At 35.9% G+C, this 16,516-nt stretch overlaps 1 protein-coding gene and 1 long non-coding RNA gene across 3 annotated transcripts in view; one reads left to right on the top strand and one right to left on the bottom strand.

Moving 5' to 3' along the window:
* LOC103044371 (phosphatase and actin regulator 1) overlaps positions 1–13,268 on the top strand; it is a 139,174-nt gene extending 125,906 nt beyond the window's left edge. For both annotated transcript variants that reach the window (XM_049482062.1, XM_022678178.2), the window contains exons 10-12: positions 2,607–2,747; positions 5,674–5,750; positions 6,622–13,268. In XM_049482062.1, the coding sequence (XP_049338019.1) occupies positions 2,607–2,747; positions 5,674–5,750; positions 6,622–6,637 (234 nt within the window). In that variant the 3' untranslated portion in view covers positions 6,638–13,268. The remainder of the gene's footprint in view (positions 1–2,606; positions 2,748–5,673; positions 5,751–6,621) is intronic.
* The window catches only part of LOC125803805 (uncharacterized), a 172,366-nt gene that overhangs the window by 43,409 nt on the left and 112,441 nt on the right, over positions 1–16,516 (bottom strand). The gene's annotated exons all lie outside the window — the stretch shown is intronic.

A 16,516-nucleotide genomic window follows, 5' to 3' on the forward strand; every position in this document is an offset into this window, starting at 1 on the left:
AGCCTGCTGCTAACCCCAGCTAGCACTGCTGCAGCAGCATCAGCATTAGCCACTAAGCAGAAGCTCTTTCACTGTTCAGAGGTGAGTTTATCGGACTGTAGTCTGTAGCGTGTTTACCATGGTAAAACTAACTACGTGGGATGAACCGCTAGCTAATATCACCCTGGCTTACTAAAACACTCAGGGCTTCCTCAGTGTAGCGCTATTGGGCTGCATTAGCCGCTAACTGCTTCTAGCACCAGCGGTTAGCTGCTAATGCCTTGGTGGAAATCTGGAAAGTAACCACCTAGCCACACCTCAGCAGCCACCTAGCAACCACTTAAAAACAACATAGCAACCAATTAGCACTGCAATCACACTTGCAGTTTCTCCAGAAATTGCAATGGAGTTTAAACTTTCACTGCTTGTTAGCTACATTAGCCTCGTAGCTCCAGATCCAATAGTAAAGATGTAAACTTCAGAAACTTCAAATATGTCTCAACCAATAGAATTCATTTTGGAAAAGAGTGAAAATTCCACATGTAATGTTGTTTTTCCTCAGATCTTCTTCTTTAAAGATAGTTTCAGATTCTACTCCAGTTCATCCTGAGGGTTGAGTTAAAAGTTCCCGTCCAGACAGATAGAAAGTCCAGTCTGGCTTTTGGCGCTTCGTCTGTTGCTAAGCAATTGCGCTACGACTTTCTCAAGTCGCTCACCTCAAAGGGCCTCGTATAGCCTTTTGATATGAAATGATTCATCTGAGTGCCTGGAGACGATGAGTCCGCATTATCTCTCCTTGTTACAAAGGGCTTTTTCAAAGAGCTTCGGAAAGATTATTATCTTCTGTTCTTTTACTGAAAAGAACAAACAGGCTTTAGCTGCATGCTGTTCCTCGTGAGCTCGCCTTACAGTACATCTGACTGCCTTTAGGCTTTTGGATTAAGGGCATGTTTTCCCAGCAGTGCTAGTGCTAATGCTAGTGTTAAGGTTTTGCTGAAAATTAATGTAATGTGAATCAGTATAATTTAAACAGTGTTATGTTAGCAATATGCTAACTTGCACCTTTTGCTTTTATTAAAAGACCCAAATCATATTTTTCTTTTGTACCTCTACCCCTTGATTTCAAGTGTAACCCTTTCAATTGGAACAGAGTTATAAGAGAAAGGTGTGAAATCCTCCACCTTAAGAATTGGGACAATCCTTCAAGCACCCGATACAGATATATAGCGTTAAAGCAGTGGAGTGCTATATAAAGTTCAGCAACCTAACTGCTGCTGCTTAACTAGTTAATTTTAGGACTTTATCATATGTCTTCAGAAAGGGGGTAGGTGGTGCTTTGATTAAAGCTGTCCATAATGTCCATAAGTTTTTGGATTTAGGGCCCTCTCTGGTGAGAGTGGGTAACTGCACAGGGCATGCGGAAGAATCATTTTAAACTGGGCGGGTGTGATGCGGTCTTCTTTCAGAGCGGATGAATCCGATTCCAGAGAGACAGAGGGAGAGCAGTTCAGTCAGAAATTTTACTCCTTCATTTCTTTGGTTTTACTATGAGTGAATGGAGGAGCTACTGTGCTCTGAGTTTCCTCTTCTGAAGTCTCCATTGCTCCACCAGCCGCTCGCGTTCAGTAAAACGGAGCCAGATCCTCTTTTAGAGGCTGTACGTTTGACGTAAGTACGTAAAGACGCATGACGTGGCCAGAAGAAGAACTCACGCAAAAAGGGACCCGACACCCCAGTTTTTAGAATGAATATATTAGGCTTAGCAGGGATGGTCGTTACAGCACACTGGAACCATTAAACACAATATTATATCCAGTTTCCGACTCAAAAGTGCTTCTGCCTTCAGCTTAGAAACAAAATAATACGGACACTTTAATTATTACTGCCACTTCGTAAATCCTCTGTTATGTGAAGCTGAAATTAGCTTTGATTAGCTTTTAATTTGTTTATTTTTTTAGGGTCTTCCTTCTGCTTCACCATTTATGGTGGAATGGGAAAGTTAGATATCTAGTAACCTACTTAGATGGACTACTCGTGATTAGTTTATGCTTGTTATGAAGAATTTTGCCATAAAACATTGAAACTACACATAAAACTATGGTAATATAGTGGTTATTACCATTTTTAACCAAGAAAAAAGAAAACAAATGTGGGTTTATTTGGTGGCTTGTGGCAGTGATTCTCATACCCCTATGTTTTGAGTGTTTCTCTGAAAAATCTCAGTTTGAAGAGTTGTGTAGCCCAAACACTTCCCCTTACCTACCCCTCCAGCCTATCAAGAATCAGGGCATCCTAAAACAAAAGGATCAGTCTCTTCTACTGACTGCATAATTCAGCTACTTTAATTTGCAACTATTGTGCAACCGACATAGATGTATAAATGCACACCCACAGCTCTTCCAGCCCCCTTAGAGAAGTATTGCCAATAGAATAGGAATATCTGAAGCAAATAAATCATTCATCTAATTTAACTTTATTCATGTTAATGTAGTCTTATATGACACATAGATATAAGCCAGTAACTGCAGTGATAGTACTGGATAGCTGAGTATTTTTGATTGTATCTTTGAGAAAGGCGCTGAACTCCAGCGTGGAGGTAAAACGCTCTTCTGATTGTGTGTTTTCAGCTCAGCCAAAGGCCCACGGTGGAGGAGCTGCGGCAGGCCAAGATCCTGATCCACTTCTGTGATTATGTGGAGGTGGCTGACGCACAGGACTACGACCGGCGGGCCGACAAGCCCTGGACCCGCCTGACCGCCGCAGACAAGGCAAGTCCAGTTCTGTTACCCTAAAATACACTTCTGTCTTTAGACAAATACAGATCCGAGTCCCCTAAAAGAGAGGAACGAGTAAACATAGTGCAGAACTCTACTTTCTACTTTCTGTAGCATTCTTGATTTAATTACTGTATTTTTCGCACTATAAGGTGCACTTAAAATCTTCTCATTTTCCCAAAAATCATTAATGTGCCTTTTAATCCGATGCTACCTATGTATGAATGAACCCTATCAGTCAGGTATTAAGGAGCAGTAAAGCCGCTCTGCTGAAGTACAGAGTTATACAGGAGTATTAGCATTAGCCGCTAACCACGCTAAGAGCTAGCTCTTTTGCCGATCAGAGGTACATGGTACAAAAATAAGCTACGTGGTACAAACCGCTAGCTTATATCACCCTGGCTTACCGAAACACTCAGGGTTGCTCAGTGTAGCGCTGTCTGGCACCATTAGCTGCTAACCACTGCTAGCACTAGCGGTTAGCTGCTAATGACTTAGTGGAAATCTGGAAGTCTAAGATTACTGTTAATAAAGAGAAGAGCTTTACTCATCCAGCACAATTTACATCCAGCACTTGTTTGATTTATTTAGCTTAGCGTTACAGGTCTTGCGGGAAAACATGGCGACACCCCTGTTCCTTACTAGTGTCGCTTAATGCACCCAGTGAACCCTATGTATAAATAGACATGTATTGATAGTGTGCCTTATAACACGGTGCGCTTCATAGTGCAAAAAATACTGTATGTTGAACTAAATCCTACTCCAAACCACCCAGTGATTTTTCTGATTTTACCAATCAATAAAGTTATAGCGCCTTTCTAGACCGCATACTCTCAACCGGAAACAACCGTCGACCGCGAGGACCTCATTGGGCACTGTGATATTGACCCATTTGAGCATACAGTCACACACACATTCACACACATACATGCATACTTACACACCAGGACAATTTAGAGTGTCCAGTTCACCAGATCTCCATGTTTTCGGACTGTGGGAGGAAACCAGTCCAAAACTTGTTTCGGTGATTCCAAACTGATGTTAAACATCAATTCTGTGATAGAAGACTCATTAGAAAATTCTGTCTTTCCAAAATCAGCTCTATAAATCCAAACTGAACTCCATAATTTCAAACTTAATCAACTCATAAGTGCGTCTATTGGAAAATTACTGCCTCTGTAGCTCATTAGCTGCTTTAGCTCTGTAGCTCCAGTGCACAAATAAAGAATCAAAATTCAGACCCAGACATGTCTGAGCTAAAGTTCGACATTTTAGCACATTATTGCTGCAAATGGTGTAATATGAGGTGATGTGGTATTGAGAGAGGCTGTGTATTTAGGTGTGTGTGTGTGTGTGTGGAAGGACACCCTTCACCTGTGATGTTACCCGGAGCCGACTGGCATTTTGTTTACAATAGGAAGAGACAGTAAGTCTCGGCGGCCGGTCTTCATTTCTGAGCTTATCTACTTCAAACACGCGGCTCAGTGTCTCTCCACTCGCCTCTCTCTTCTCTCCACCTGTTTTTCTCTCTCTCTGTTTTTATTCTTTTACATTTTTTTCCTCCTTTTCTTTTATTTCTATCAGAAAATGTGTAAACAGCACAGAGCTGCTGCTGGCGCTTCAGCAGAGCTGTGTACTGGAGCAGAATTCAGAATAGAACACAGAGAGAGAGAAAGAAACAAGGAAAAAAGAGTGAGAGAAACAGGAAAGAGGGAGAGAAACTGAAAAAAGAGAGGGAGAGAAACGGAGATAAGAGAAAGAAAAAAGAGGGGGAGAGAAACTAAGAAAAAGTGAGGGAGAGAAACAGTAAAAGAGAGTGAGAGAAACGGAGAGATATAGAGAGAAACAAAAAAATAAAGGTAGAGAAACAGAGAAAAAAGAGGAAGAGAAAAAAGAGGGAGAAAAACAAAGAGAGCAAGAGAAACAGAAAGAGAGAAACAGAGAGAGAGATTAAGAGAAACAGAAAAAAGAGGGGAAAAACGAGATGAGAGAAACAAAAAAGATGGAGAGAAACAGAAACGAGATTGAGAGAAACAGAAAAAAGGGGGAGAGGAACAGAGAGAGAGAGATGGAGAGAAACAGAGAGAGATGGAGAGAAACAGAGAGAGATGGAGAGGAACAAAAAAGATGGAGAGAAACTGAAAAAAGAGATGGAGAGAAACTGAAAAAAGAGATGGAGAGAAACTGAAAAAAGAGATGGAGAGAAACAGAGAGATGGAGTGAAACAGAAACAAGAGATTGAGAGAAACAGAAAAAAGGGTGAGAGGAACAGAGAGAGAGAGATGAAGAGAAACAGAGATGGAGAGAAACAGAAAAAAGGTGAGAGAGAAACAGAGAGCGAGATGGAGAAAGACAGAGGGAGAGTGGTGAAAGGGAGATACAGAGAAACTGACAGTAAGGGATAGATAGAGAGAGAGAGAGAGACAGAGAAAGAGAGGAATGGAGAGAGGGAGAAAGAGAGAAAGGGAGAGTATTCATCACTGTTGATGCTCTAGTTGTTCAGTTAGTGTCACTATAGAGACTTTAATAAAGTTAAAGTAAAGAACAGAGTTCTGTGATTAATCCTCCTCACCTCTCATTCTGATTAACTCAGTTAATGTGATTCTAAACTCAATGGATTGATGTAAGACTTGTTCTTTAACTCAAGCTTGTTTTTATGAGTTTGTTACTTTAACTCCATTTACTCTATTGTGTGATGTGTGTATGTGTGTGTTCCTGGTTCTTCTGATGCACATTTGGGTCAGTCTGTGCACTTTATGGGACTTGATGCATGTTATGCAACACTGTGTGTGTGTGTGGGTGATATTGCAATATTGCAGGTGAGTGGATGTTGCATAATTGAGATACTCTGGGTGAAGCTAAGTGCTGCAGGAGCTCTAACGTGACTGTGTGTGTGTGTGTGTGTGTGTGTGTCCTGCAGGCTGCCATACGGAAGGAGCTGAATGACTATAAGAGTAATGAGATGGAGGTGCACGAGTCCAGCCGCCATTTAACCAGGTGAGGATGATCAGGTGATGAGTCGCGTGATGAGCTGGAGATGGTCACTCTGCAGACACGTGCTCATATTAGCCCCATAATCTCAGCACAGAGTGACGCAGGATTTAATATGAAAAGAAGGAGATAATAATGATGAGCAGCAGCTTCTCATTCACACAGATCATCAGTGCGTCACATTTCTATAGACAGTTTAACAACCTAAACAAGTCTGCTATTACTTACTGCTGTTATTATTGAAGTACCCTTTGTCCTACAATTTAGTTAAATATTCACTTTGGGATGAAAAACAAAATCATTTTCTTGCTCTTTTGAACTGTTGCATAAATTATATTCCATTAAAACACCTTTTTATCTAATATATTATCATCATTATTACAACCAAATATTTGGCAACTACATTTCAGTTATTGTTTTTTTATTACATTATTTTATTTATTTTATTCAGGGCACAGTTTAAAGCCTTACAACATTTTTCAAATATGTTTAAAAAAAAATTATCTATTCATTAATTTAATGGGTGTATCTTTTATTACCTTATTTAAGTAGGAATGTTGGTTATCTATACTTTCCTGGAGTAATTATTTTTATATTTTCCCACAATTATCAGAACTTTCTACTTCTAGAGAAGGGGGTAGTGCACTATAGGACTCTGTGTTTTTGTTCTTAATGGCTTTATTTGTTCTCCTTACATTACTTTTACTTTTATACTTTAAGTAGTTTTTTAAAACACTTTTACTTAAAGAGTAAAAAGCTTGAGTTGATTCTTCAACAGAAGTATTTTATTAAACTCTACTATCTATACTTCTACCTTCAGAGTAATAAATGTGATTAATTACTGTGTGTGTGTGTGTGTGTGTGTGTGCGTGTGCAGGTTTCACAGACCGTAGACCTCCACTGTCCGGAGTGCTCCAGCAGCATCTCCACCTACCAACCACAAGTGCTGGTCAGTCAATGGTGCCCGAATCTACACACACAGCCAAGTCCTCGAGGGGGCGGGTTTAAACATGCCTTTTTTTTCGGACCCCCCCTCGACCCTCCGACACCAACACCCACCACCCCCACACTCCACCCTCTGCCAGCGCCAGCCCCCCCTGTGCCCATCCTGTGCCAGCCTGGGACTCTTATTTATTACAGTAGCAAAGCACCAACTGGGTACAACCCTGGGCTTTCTTATTAAGGGGGGGGGTGGAGCTCCAAATCCCACCATCATTTCTGTTAAAATTAACGGAGGAGGAGGTCCAGAAAGGACCAATGGAATCCACGTATCTCCATCAGTCCCTTTGCCCTTTGATTTTTTTTTTTTTTCTTTTTCTTCTTCATCATCATTGGAACACAGGATTAGACACGCCCCTTTTGAAGGCTTCATCCATGCAGAGTTTACTAGCAGAGGAGACCAGGAGGTGGCGCTCTTCTCTCAGATGGATGGAGCTGCTGTTTGATCCTTCACCTGAACTTCGCTCCTGCGGCGCCCTCTGGTGGCGCCTGTGGCTCCTTAAACGTCTCCATCGCCCGAAATCACAGAACAGAAAACTGTACAGACTGTGCAGAACTGAAGCTCTGCAGCAAACTGTGAAACAACCCCCTTCCCACCCCCCCAGATCCCCCACCGGGGGCCAAAACCAGTACAGACCTTCAGCTTGCACCCCCAAACCCTGTAAACCCCCCCCCCCAACCCCAAACTCTCCGAAATGTAAATATTGTGTTTATATGAGTTATTAAATAGGATATTTTAACTGTGCAATTATTCTATTGTTCTAAAAACACTGAAAGGAAACCTTTACTGAAACACGAGGAAGGGCTTTCCCGCTGGACTGGCTGATCTGGAGGGGGGGGGGGGTTGGGGAGGGGGGGTTGTTGATTGTCTTCTGGGTTCGTTTGCCATTTTTTAAATGTTTGTACGTCTTTTTTTTAATGTCTTGTTTGTAGGGATGCACCAAATATTTGGCAACCGAAATTATTCAGCTGTAAATTATATTAAAAAAATCACTTTATTATTATTATTATCATTATTATGCACCAAACACAGAAATACAGTCTAAAAAGCACACATTGGACAAATAAGTAAAAATTATTATTGTTCTTATTATTATTATTATCATTATTATCATTATTATTATCATTATGCACCGAATATTATATTAAGCAACCAAAATTAGTCATACAGTCATAAAAAAAAACAATGGACAAATAAGTAAAAAAAGCAAATTATGAATGATATAAATTATGTTTTCATTGAAATCAAATTATTTAGGTGAAAATGGCAAAAACAACACTTCATTATTTTTAATATTATCATAATTATTTTGTCTACATATTCGGCAACCGAAATTGGTCTTACAGAGATACATTTAAAAAAACGCATTTTTGGCAAATAAGTTAAAAAGTATATTATAAATAATATTAATTAAGTTTTCTTTAAAAGCAAGACAAATTATTATTATTATTATTATTAGTAGTAGTAGTAGTAGTAGTAGTAGTAGTAGTAGTAGTATGCACATCATAATCAACAACCAAAATTATTTAGCTAGACAAAAAAGCTCTTTTATTATTAATAATATAGCTAATCATCTTTCAAATACAGTTTTAGGGTTCAGACAAATAAATGAAAAGACAATAATAATAATAATAATAATAATAATAATAATAATAATAATAATAATAATAATAATAATAATAATAATAATTTACACCAAAAGAAATTCAGGCATTTGTATTTATTCAGTGGTTAATTAATAAATGTGGCTTTTTGCCAAATGGTTCATTTTCTTTAATTTAGGATTTGGGTGCATCCCTGCTCTTTTATTGTTTATTGCTTGGTCTTTTTTTTAAATATTGATCTGTGATATTTTCTGTGTTCATTTATTTATTTGATTTATTTATATATTTTCCTTTTTTCTCTCCATTTTATTTATTTATTATTACATTTTGTGAAGGTCACCTTCAGCCTGGCAGGCTGCGGGGAATCTCGCTCGAGTCCAGAGATGGACTTGAAACCCAGGGATTTAAACATTTCTGATTATTTATTACTGTTCATTTTTTATACTCATGTTTTATTTGCGTGTGGACGAACAGGAACACTCTGGTCTTTGGATCGCACAGTCTTTGATGTTTGTACTCCTACGATTAAGAGTTTCTAGAGTTATATAGCTGCACTGATATGCGTGACCCACAACCCCCTCCCACCACCTCTATTTTTCTTTTGAATTATTATTATTATTATTATTATTCTTTTTTATTTTAATTTAATGGTTGTTCTGAGCAATATTGGTAATTGTGTGCTGTGGGTGACCATTACTGTTTTTCTTTTCTTTTTACCTTTTCTTTTTTACTGTCCTGTAATCTGTAGTCATTTTGAAGGTTAAGATGCTTTATATGTTTTTTTATAATTAGTATAATGTGTTTTTATTATGATTTTCCAGTTCTCTGCTGTCCAACAGGATGTGCAGCTTTTTGACTCAAGTTAAAGGAGAACTCCGGCGTGAAATGTATTTGGGTTTTAGTGAAACAGGAGAACAAGTAGAAACTTTTTATCAAATATTCCACAGCCGTTCTCCCTCAGTATTTAGAAATACAGAGCTTTTAGCCGATGCTCCCAGCAGGCTTACAATGCTAGAGATAGGGGCATAATGTAGCGTAAGTCATGCAAAGAAATGACTATTTTTACATCATTAACAAGCTCTAACTAGCTCCACACTACATTGGAAGAATTCTGACGGTCCTGACATTTAAAACAAGGCACTGAGAGCTTTAAAAGTGCACAGATAGTTTTTTTCACCTTTAGAAAATCAAGAAATTAATCTAGAAATTAAGTCACAATAAGTCCGATTGATGATGTTGGGGCTCTCAGAATTTTACCAATGAAGAGTGGAGCTACTTTGAGCTTGTTAATGGTGTTAAAATTGAAATATATTTGCATGGGTGCCCCTTTTATATGCCCCCATCACTAGCATTGTAAGCCAGTTGGGAGCATCAGCTAAAAGCGCTGTATTTGGGAATGCTGGGAGTGAACAGAGGTGGGCTATTAGCCAAAAGTTTGTACTCATTATTATGTTTCACTATAACCCAAGTCCATTTCACACCAGATTTCTCCTTTAATATTTGTATTTTTTTCCTCCAGGGCATTCATGGTGGGTTATATAGCCCATCCGCTCACGTGTATGCTAGTGTTTCTCAACACGCACAAATACACACACAGCATGAACAAGAATGTGAAATTTAAAAATGGCACATTTCCAAACAGCCCCGACCTAATGTACTCCTATTTTTATTTTATTTATTTTTTATTATTTTAAATTTAAACATCGCTGTCCTATAATTGAAAAAAAAAGAAGTATCTCCAAAACAGCAACTTTACAGGAGAGAGAAAAAACCTTCTAAAGTTTCAATGGAAGTCAATGTAAAAAGAGTTTATTTCAGGTCATTTTGAAGTATTTCTATTGGTCCGTTCATCGTGAAATTTTGGCACAGTGTAAGAGACAGTTTGTCGATTCAAATTTTGTAGAAAACTAAAAATCGACAAAAATGGAGATACTTGTTTTTTTTTTTTTTTTTTTTTTCCCATTGGATGGCGACGAAATTTTTCTTCAAAATGGTCAGAAATGGCTGAACCTGAACTCTGGGACAATATAATCTGTGGAGTTTCTCTCTTTTTTTTCTCAGTGTTCTGCTTCTCTTCTCAACCTGATGTTGCTGTGAAAAGGTTTTGGCGCCCTCTATGTGCTCCAAAATCACCTGCACCCCTCCCCCCCTATCAACCCCCAACACCCCCCAACACCACCACTACCAACCCCCAAACCCCCCTCCTAAAAGTAGATATTAGCATGCATCGTTCACAGAGTTTAAGCAGGGATTTCACCTATTTTCTATAAAATAAAACAATAAAATGAAATAAAAAATAAAAATAAAAAACAGAAAAACTGTGTGGGGTGCTGTACATGAGCGTGGTTATAGATGGGTATATAGGTTAAGTGGTAACGGGTTTAGTGAATATTTCATATACAGATCTGCCGTGATCATCCCCACTGATCAGAAACATGCACACCAACACCACTGGACTTTATTATATTTATTTTTAACTGTATTTTCCAAGAAAATGTAATAAATCCAGATCAAAGAGATCAAAACCAGCTGCTGATCGCACACAGTCGTCTGTCTGAAGTCGTGATGTTCTTCTGTACTAGGCATCGTGTCTAAATTGGGGCGTTTTAGCTGGATTTGTCTACAATGGAAATTAATGGTATTTTAAAATTAACACTAAACAAGTAGTAAAAAAAAAGTTAAAATTAAAATTCCTAAAATTGATTTTATTTCTAAATGTTATATATTAAGTAAGTGTACTTGTGTAATATTCAATATTACACATGTATATAGTACCAAAAATGTTCTGTACTGTAGATTAACACTAAAGTCAGCCAAACTATAAAGAAAAAAACACATGGAACCAGAATTTGTTTCATATTTAAGATTATTGCTTAGATTAGACAGTTTTGCCCATCTTGGATTTAGATTTTCTCAGTCAGCTTTATGAGGTAAAGTCACCTGGAATTCAGGCTTTCAGTTAACAGCTGTGCTGAACTCATCAAGAGTTAATTACAGTGAAGTAAAGTAGTGAAGAGGTAGAGTTACAGGTATACAGTGAATAGTGAATATTTGAGTAATGTTCTAATCCGGATTTTGAGAAGCAAGAACAGTCGCCAAAAAGATCATCAAAAATAGTATAATGATGAAACTGGCACTCATCAGGACTGCTTCAGGAAAGAAAGAGTAGGTGTTTCCTCAGAAACAGTCAGATAAGAGCACCTAAATGCTTCCTTACAGAGTATTTTAGTTTGTTTTAAACACTTTTAAGTTACTACATGATTCCTTATGTGTTCCTTCATAGTCTGGATCACTTTTTAGTATTAATTACTGTACAAACTGTACATAATGCCAAGTATTACAGAACAATGCATGACTTCAGAATAGGTCTGTTCACTGGCTGGGAAAACAGGGCAGCTGAATGGTTTCCAATGATTTAGGACACAAATTTAGGATCATTAAACTGTATTTCTTTATTTTTCCTTTTTAAAGCACTTTTGCAAATTGGAAATACACATGCCTGTTTAGGGGAGCCTACAATAAAAGTGCATTGTTTTTATGTACACTACATTTTCCACACTAAGTAAAATATATAGTCCATATATCCATATATAGTACCAAGGAGAGCTCTTTGATTAGTCACAGTGGTGGACCTGTTTTAGATACTATAGGTTGGTTCCCCAGACAGGGATTAAGTAGTTTAGTTCTACACTAGTGTATTAAAAAAAAAAAGAATATCATTAAAAAGTTACTTTATTTCAGTAATCTAGTTCAAAATGTGAATTTCATATATTATATAGATGTATTAAACACAGAGTGATCTATTTTAAGCGTTTATTTCTTTTACTGTTGATGATTATGGCTTACAGCCAATTAAAAAAAACCCTAAAAATCTGTGTCTCACAAAATTAGAATATTATATTAGAACAATTGGTACTTTTAGCTGTACTGTGGGCAGTGTGCCAAGTCCTGCTGGAAAATAAAATCCTCATCTTCATAAAAGTTGTCAGTAGCAGAGGGAAGCATGAAGTGCTGTAAGATTTTCGTGGAAAAAAACTTTTTATAAACATGTGGATTTCATTTTCCAGCAGGATTTGGCACACTGCCCACAATACCCAAAAATACCAACTGGTCTTATAATATAATACTCTAATTTTCTGAGACACTGATTTTTGGGTTTTCATTGGCTGTAATCCATAACCATCAACAATAAAACAAATAAATGCTTAAAATAGATCACTGTGTTTAATACATCTATATAATATATGAGTTTCATATTTTAAATTGAATTACTGAAATAAAGTAACTTTTTTAATGATATTCTTGGACTAGACTTAATCCCTTTTGGAAACTGTTTTGGAAACTGACCCTACTATATATTGTATACCTTCTACAACAGGTTAATCTTGTATTTCAAAAGCCATTAAAGTATTTAAATAGATAATACATTGTAATATTAAGGATATATAGAACTATAGTAGTTGGTAAGGATTCAGGTCAAAAGACAGACTCAACAGAAAGTATTGAACTTCATATAATTCTATAACAGTATTTTATTTTTCTCCATGTTTTTTTTTTTATGTATGCACAGACGGCACAGATCCAGATTTAGACTTTACCACATTCATTTATCACATTAAAACACCCTTTTTAAAACAAACCTTTTAAAATTGAAACATCTACAAACTATTGGTCCTGTCCTCGGTTTGGACAGGCTGGGCCAGATGTGTGAATTATTCAGCAATAAAGAAGTGTTTCTCTTTTTCATACACACGTCTGGAGGAGGAGTGAGTGAGTGTGTTCTGTGTGTGATAAGTATGTGTGTGTGACGAGTGTGTGAGTGTGTGTGCGCACCCTTTTATTTTTTGGCTGGGAGATGATTCAGCTTCCAGTGTTCAAATGATTGCTTTATCTTCATTAAACGCCATGACCAAAACCTCAGCCTGAGTAGCCTTATTTACTCCACTGCTTCCCTCACAAGGTAACACCTCACAACTTATACAGATGTAGGCATTCCCAAGCCAACCATTCCCTGAGGTAACACGTAATGCTCAATTTACACATTGCTATTACAGTACCGTGCTGGAGTATGATAATCTACTAGTGCATTAAAAAAATAGAATATCATTGAAAAGTTACTTAATTTCAATCATTTAGTTCAAAATGTGAAACTCATATATTATATAGATGTATTAAACACATAGTGACCTATTTTAAGTTTTTATTTATTTTATTGCTGATGTTTATGGCTTACAGCCAATGAAAATCCAAAAATCAGTGACTCAGCAATTAAGAATATTATATAAGACCAATTAATACTTTTTGCAGTGTGGGCAGTGTGCCAAGTCCTGCTGGAAAATGAAATCCGCATCTCCATAAAAGTTGTCAGTAGCAAAGGGAAGCATGAAGTGCTGTAAGATTTTGTGGGAAAACAAAACTGCACTGACTTTAGACTTGATAATAAAACACAGTGGATCAACACCAGCAGATGACATGGCTTTCCAAACATACACAAATAAGAGACCACTTAATGATGATGTTTTTTTTTTTTTATTTTACCAAATTGAAAACCTCTGGAATATAATCAAGAGGAAGATGGATGATCACAAGCCATCAAACTATTAAATGAACTGCTTGAATTTTTGCACCAGGAGTAAAGGCATAAAGTTATCAAAAAGCAGTGTGTAAGACTGGTGGAGGAGAACATGATGCCAAGATGCATGAAAACTGTGATTAAAAACCAGGGTTATTCCACCAAATATTGGATCTTGTTATTTTAGCCATTTCTAAAATAGAGCCAAATAAATGCTCTAAATGATAAATGCTCTTCACAATTGGATTTTCAAGAAAAAATATAAAATTAATCTTTTCTTTATTTTCTGAGCTTTTAATTTTGCCTTTTGCAAGAATTAAAGACATGTATTTGTTACAAGATGAAAATCGAGAGAAGATTTTTTTCTTGAAACTTTGTTTTCCAAAGGCTGAAATAAAAAAAAAACTATATAATTGAAAAATTGGATGAAAACCCATTTCTTTTTTACTCTACAGAATGGAAAATATATATATTATATATTTTTTGCTTATAGTTTTATACCAATTTTTCTATTTTCGAATTTAGCTTGACACAGTCAGAAAATAAACTGCTAAACGTTACACTGACCCATCATGCCTAGAACTTACCTTACAAACTCTTCACCTGTACAAACCCTTGATTTCAGTAGAAACAGTAGTGTTCTCTGTTGAGCTCTAGATGGCGCTCTTTACCTCTTAGTGAGGTCTAAACTTTACTCTACAAGATGGCGAATCTATTTTTAGCCGCTACACTCCAAATATCCTCCTTTACAGATATTTAAACAGATAAAACACACTGTATAATACTAATAAAACAACTTTATATTATTTTTAAATTAAATAAACTAAAATATACAAAAATTCAACCCTCGTAACCATAATTTTTACATGATTATCGATTTAAAAAATATAGACGAAAACTATTTTATGCTGTATTTATCACTCACACTGCTTTATATCGCTATAAAAAGCGTTAAATCGTTTTAAAAAAAACGATTTAAACCCCAAAAACTATCAACACCAGACAGCTACGCACATCCCGCCTAATGAAATGGACGGTCTCGCGCTGTCGCTGTCCCTGCGCAGTGCATCATGGGAAATGTAGTTTAAATAAGCGCACGCTTCCTAAGAAGTGTTAGCGCGCTTGCTCTAAAGAAAACTACATTTCCCATCAGCAAAATGAAAAGTGTGCAGCTCGCGCCGTTACGGAGTTCCCTCATGAATATGCAAAGCTACGTGTTTGCGTCAGAGCGTCGGATGTTTGCGTGGACGCGTCTAATCCGCGTCTCCGTGCACTAGTGAGGATCCATATATAGTGTGTAACTAGTGTTTAGTGCTCTAGCAGCGGCTTAAACACAAACATACACAGTTTTATGGCAATTAATCGAGTTTTTGGGGCTTTTATCATCGTTTTATGTAATTGAATGTTTGAATTAGCTAGATACTGTTTAAAAAGAAAAGGTTAAATATTTTTATTTAAGTATTTTAATAAACTATTTAATATTATTGATAAACATTAAGGATACATTTTTCTTTTTTTCCCTTGACTTTTTTTTTTTTTACATACAAGCCAGTTGTGCATATTAATTGTGTTAATCATTTTTAAACACAAATTATATATTATAAAAATAATAATGCAGAGCAAATCAAATACGTATTTAAATATTTAGAGACATGTATAGCCTACATATGTTATATACACAATATATGCATAACATATACATACATTACTTTTTGTTTATCACATTATGACAATGTCTAATATCCTTTAAAAGGTTTTTAAAAAGATGTAGAGCTAGAAAATATTTGAATGTAGTCAATTATTTGTCAGTCATACTAATATACTTAATATACTCATACTAATATAATTATTTTGATGACATAATAACAATAAAGCACATCTTAGGCTTTATTTTTGAGTTTCTTAATGTTTTTTATGTTTCTGAAATCATAACAATATTCTTATTTAACAATATTATTTATTTTTATATATCTTTATATTGTCTTCCAATACATAAAACACCCAATATTTACAGGTAGTAATCTACCCAAATTACTATTACCCAATTTTTTTATGTTTTTTTTTTATTTACAAAAGTAAACAATACATCTTACAAATAAGTCTTATTTTGATATGTATTTATTTGAGAATACTAATGTACATTTCTGAAATAATTTATTTATATACTTTGTAACAATATTATGTCTCTTTTTTGTCTTTCAATACATAAAAAACATTGTAAATGTATTGTAAAGCATTTACTTAATAGAATCGTTATTCTAATAATAGTAGGCTATGTTTAATTTATTTCACTATTACTACTATATTCACTACTTTAATAATAAATCTTATAAAATAAGTCTTATTTTATTTGCATTTATTTTAGCCTAAATTACTAATGCACATGACTATAATCATATATTTATATTATTGTTTATTACAATATTATTTATTATTTTTATGTTTTTTGTGATATGAATAGAAAAAAATAGCTTTATTAGATAATAAATGTTTTTAAATAATCTATCAGGTTAAAACAGTTAAAGTTTGGTTTAAGTGTCTTAAAAAAAACATAGTAGCGCCCTAAGTAGTGTGTTTCCGGTTAGCGTAGTGCGCT

The sequence above is a fragment of the Astyanax mexicanus genome, chromosome 8 (genome assembly GCF_023375975.1).
Source record: "Astyanax mexicanus isolate ESR-SI-001 chromosome 8, AstMex3_surface, whole genome shotgun sequence".
Lineage (NCBI taxonomy): Eukaryota > Metazoa > Chordata > Actinopteri > Characiformes > Acestrorhamphidae > Astyanax > Astyanax mexicanus.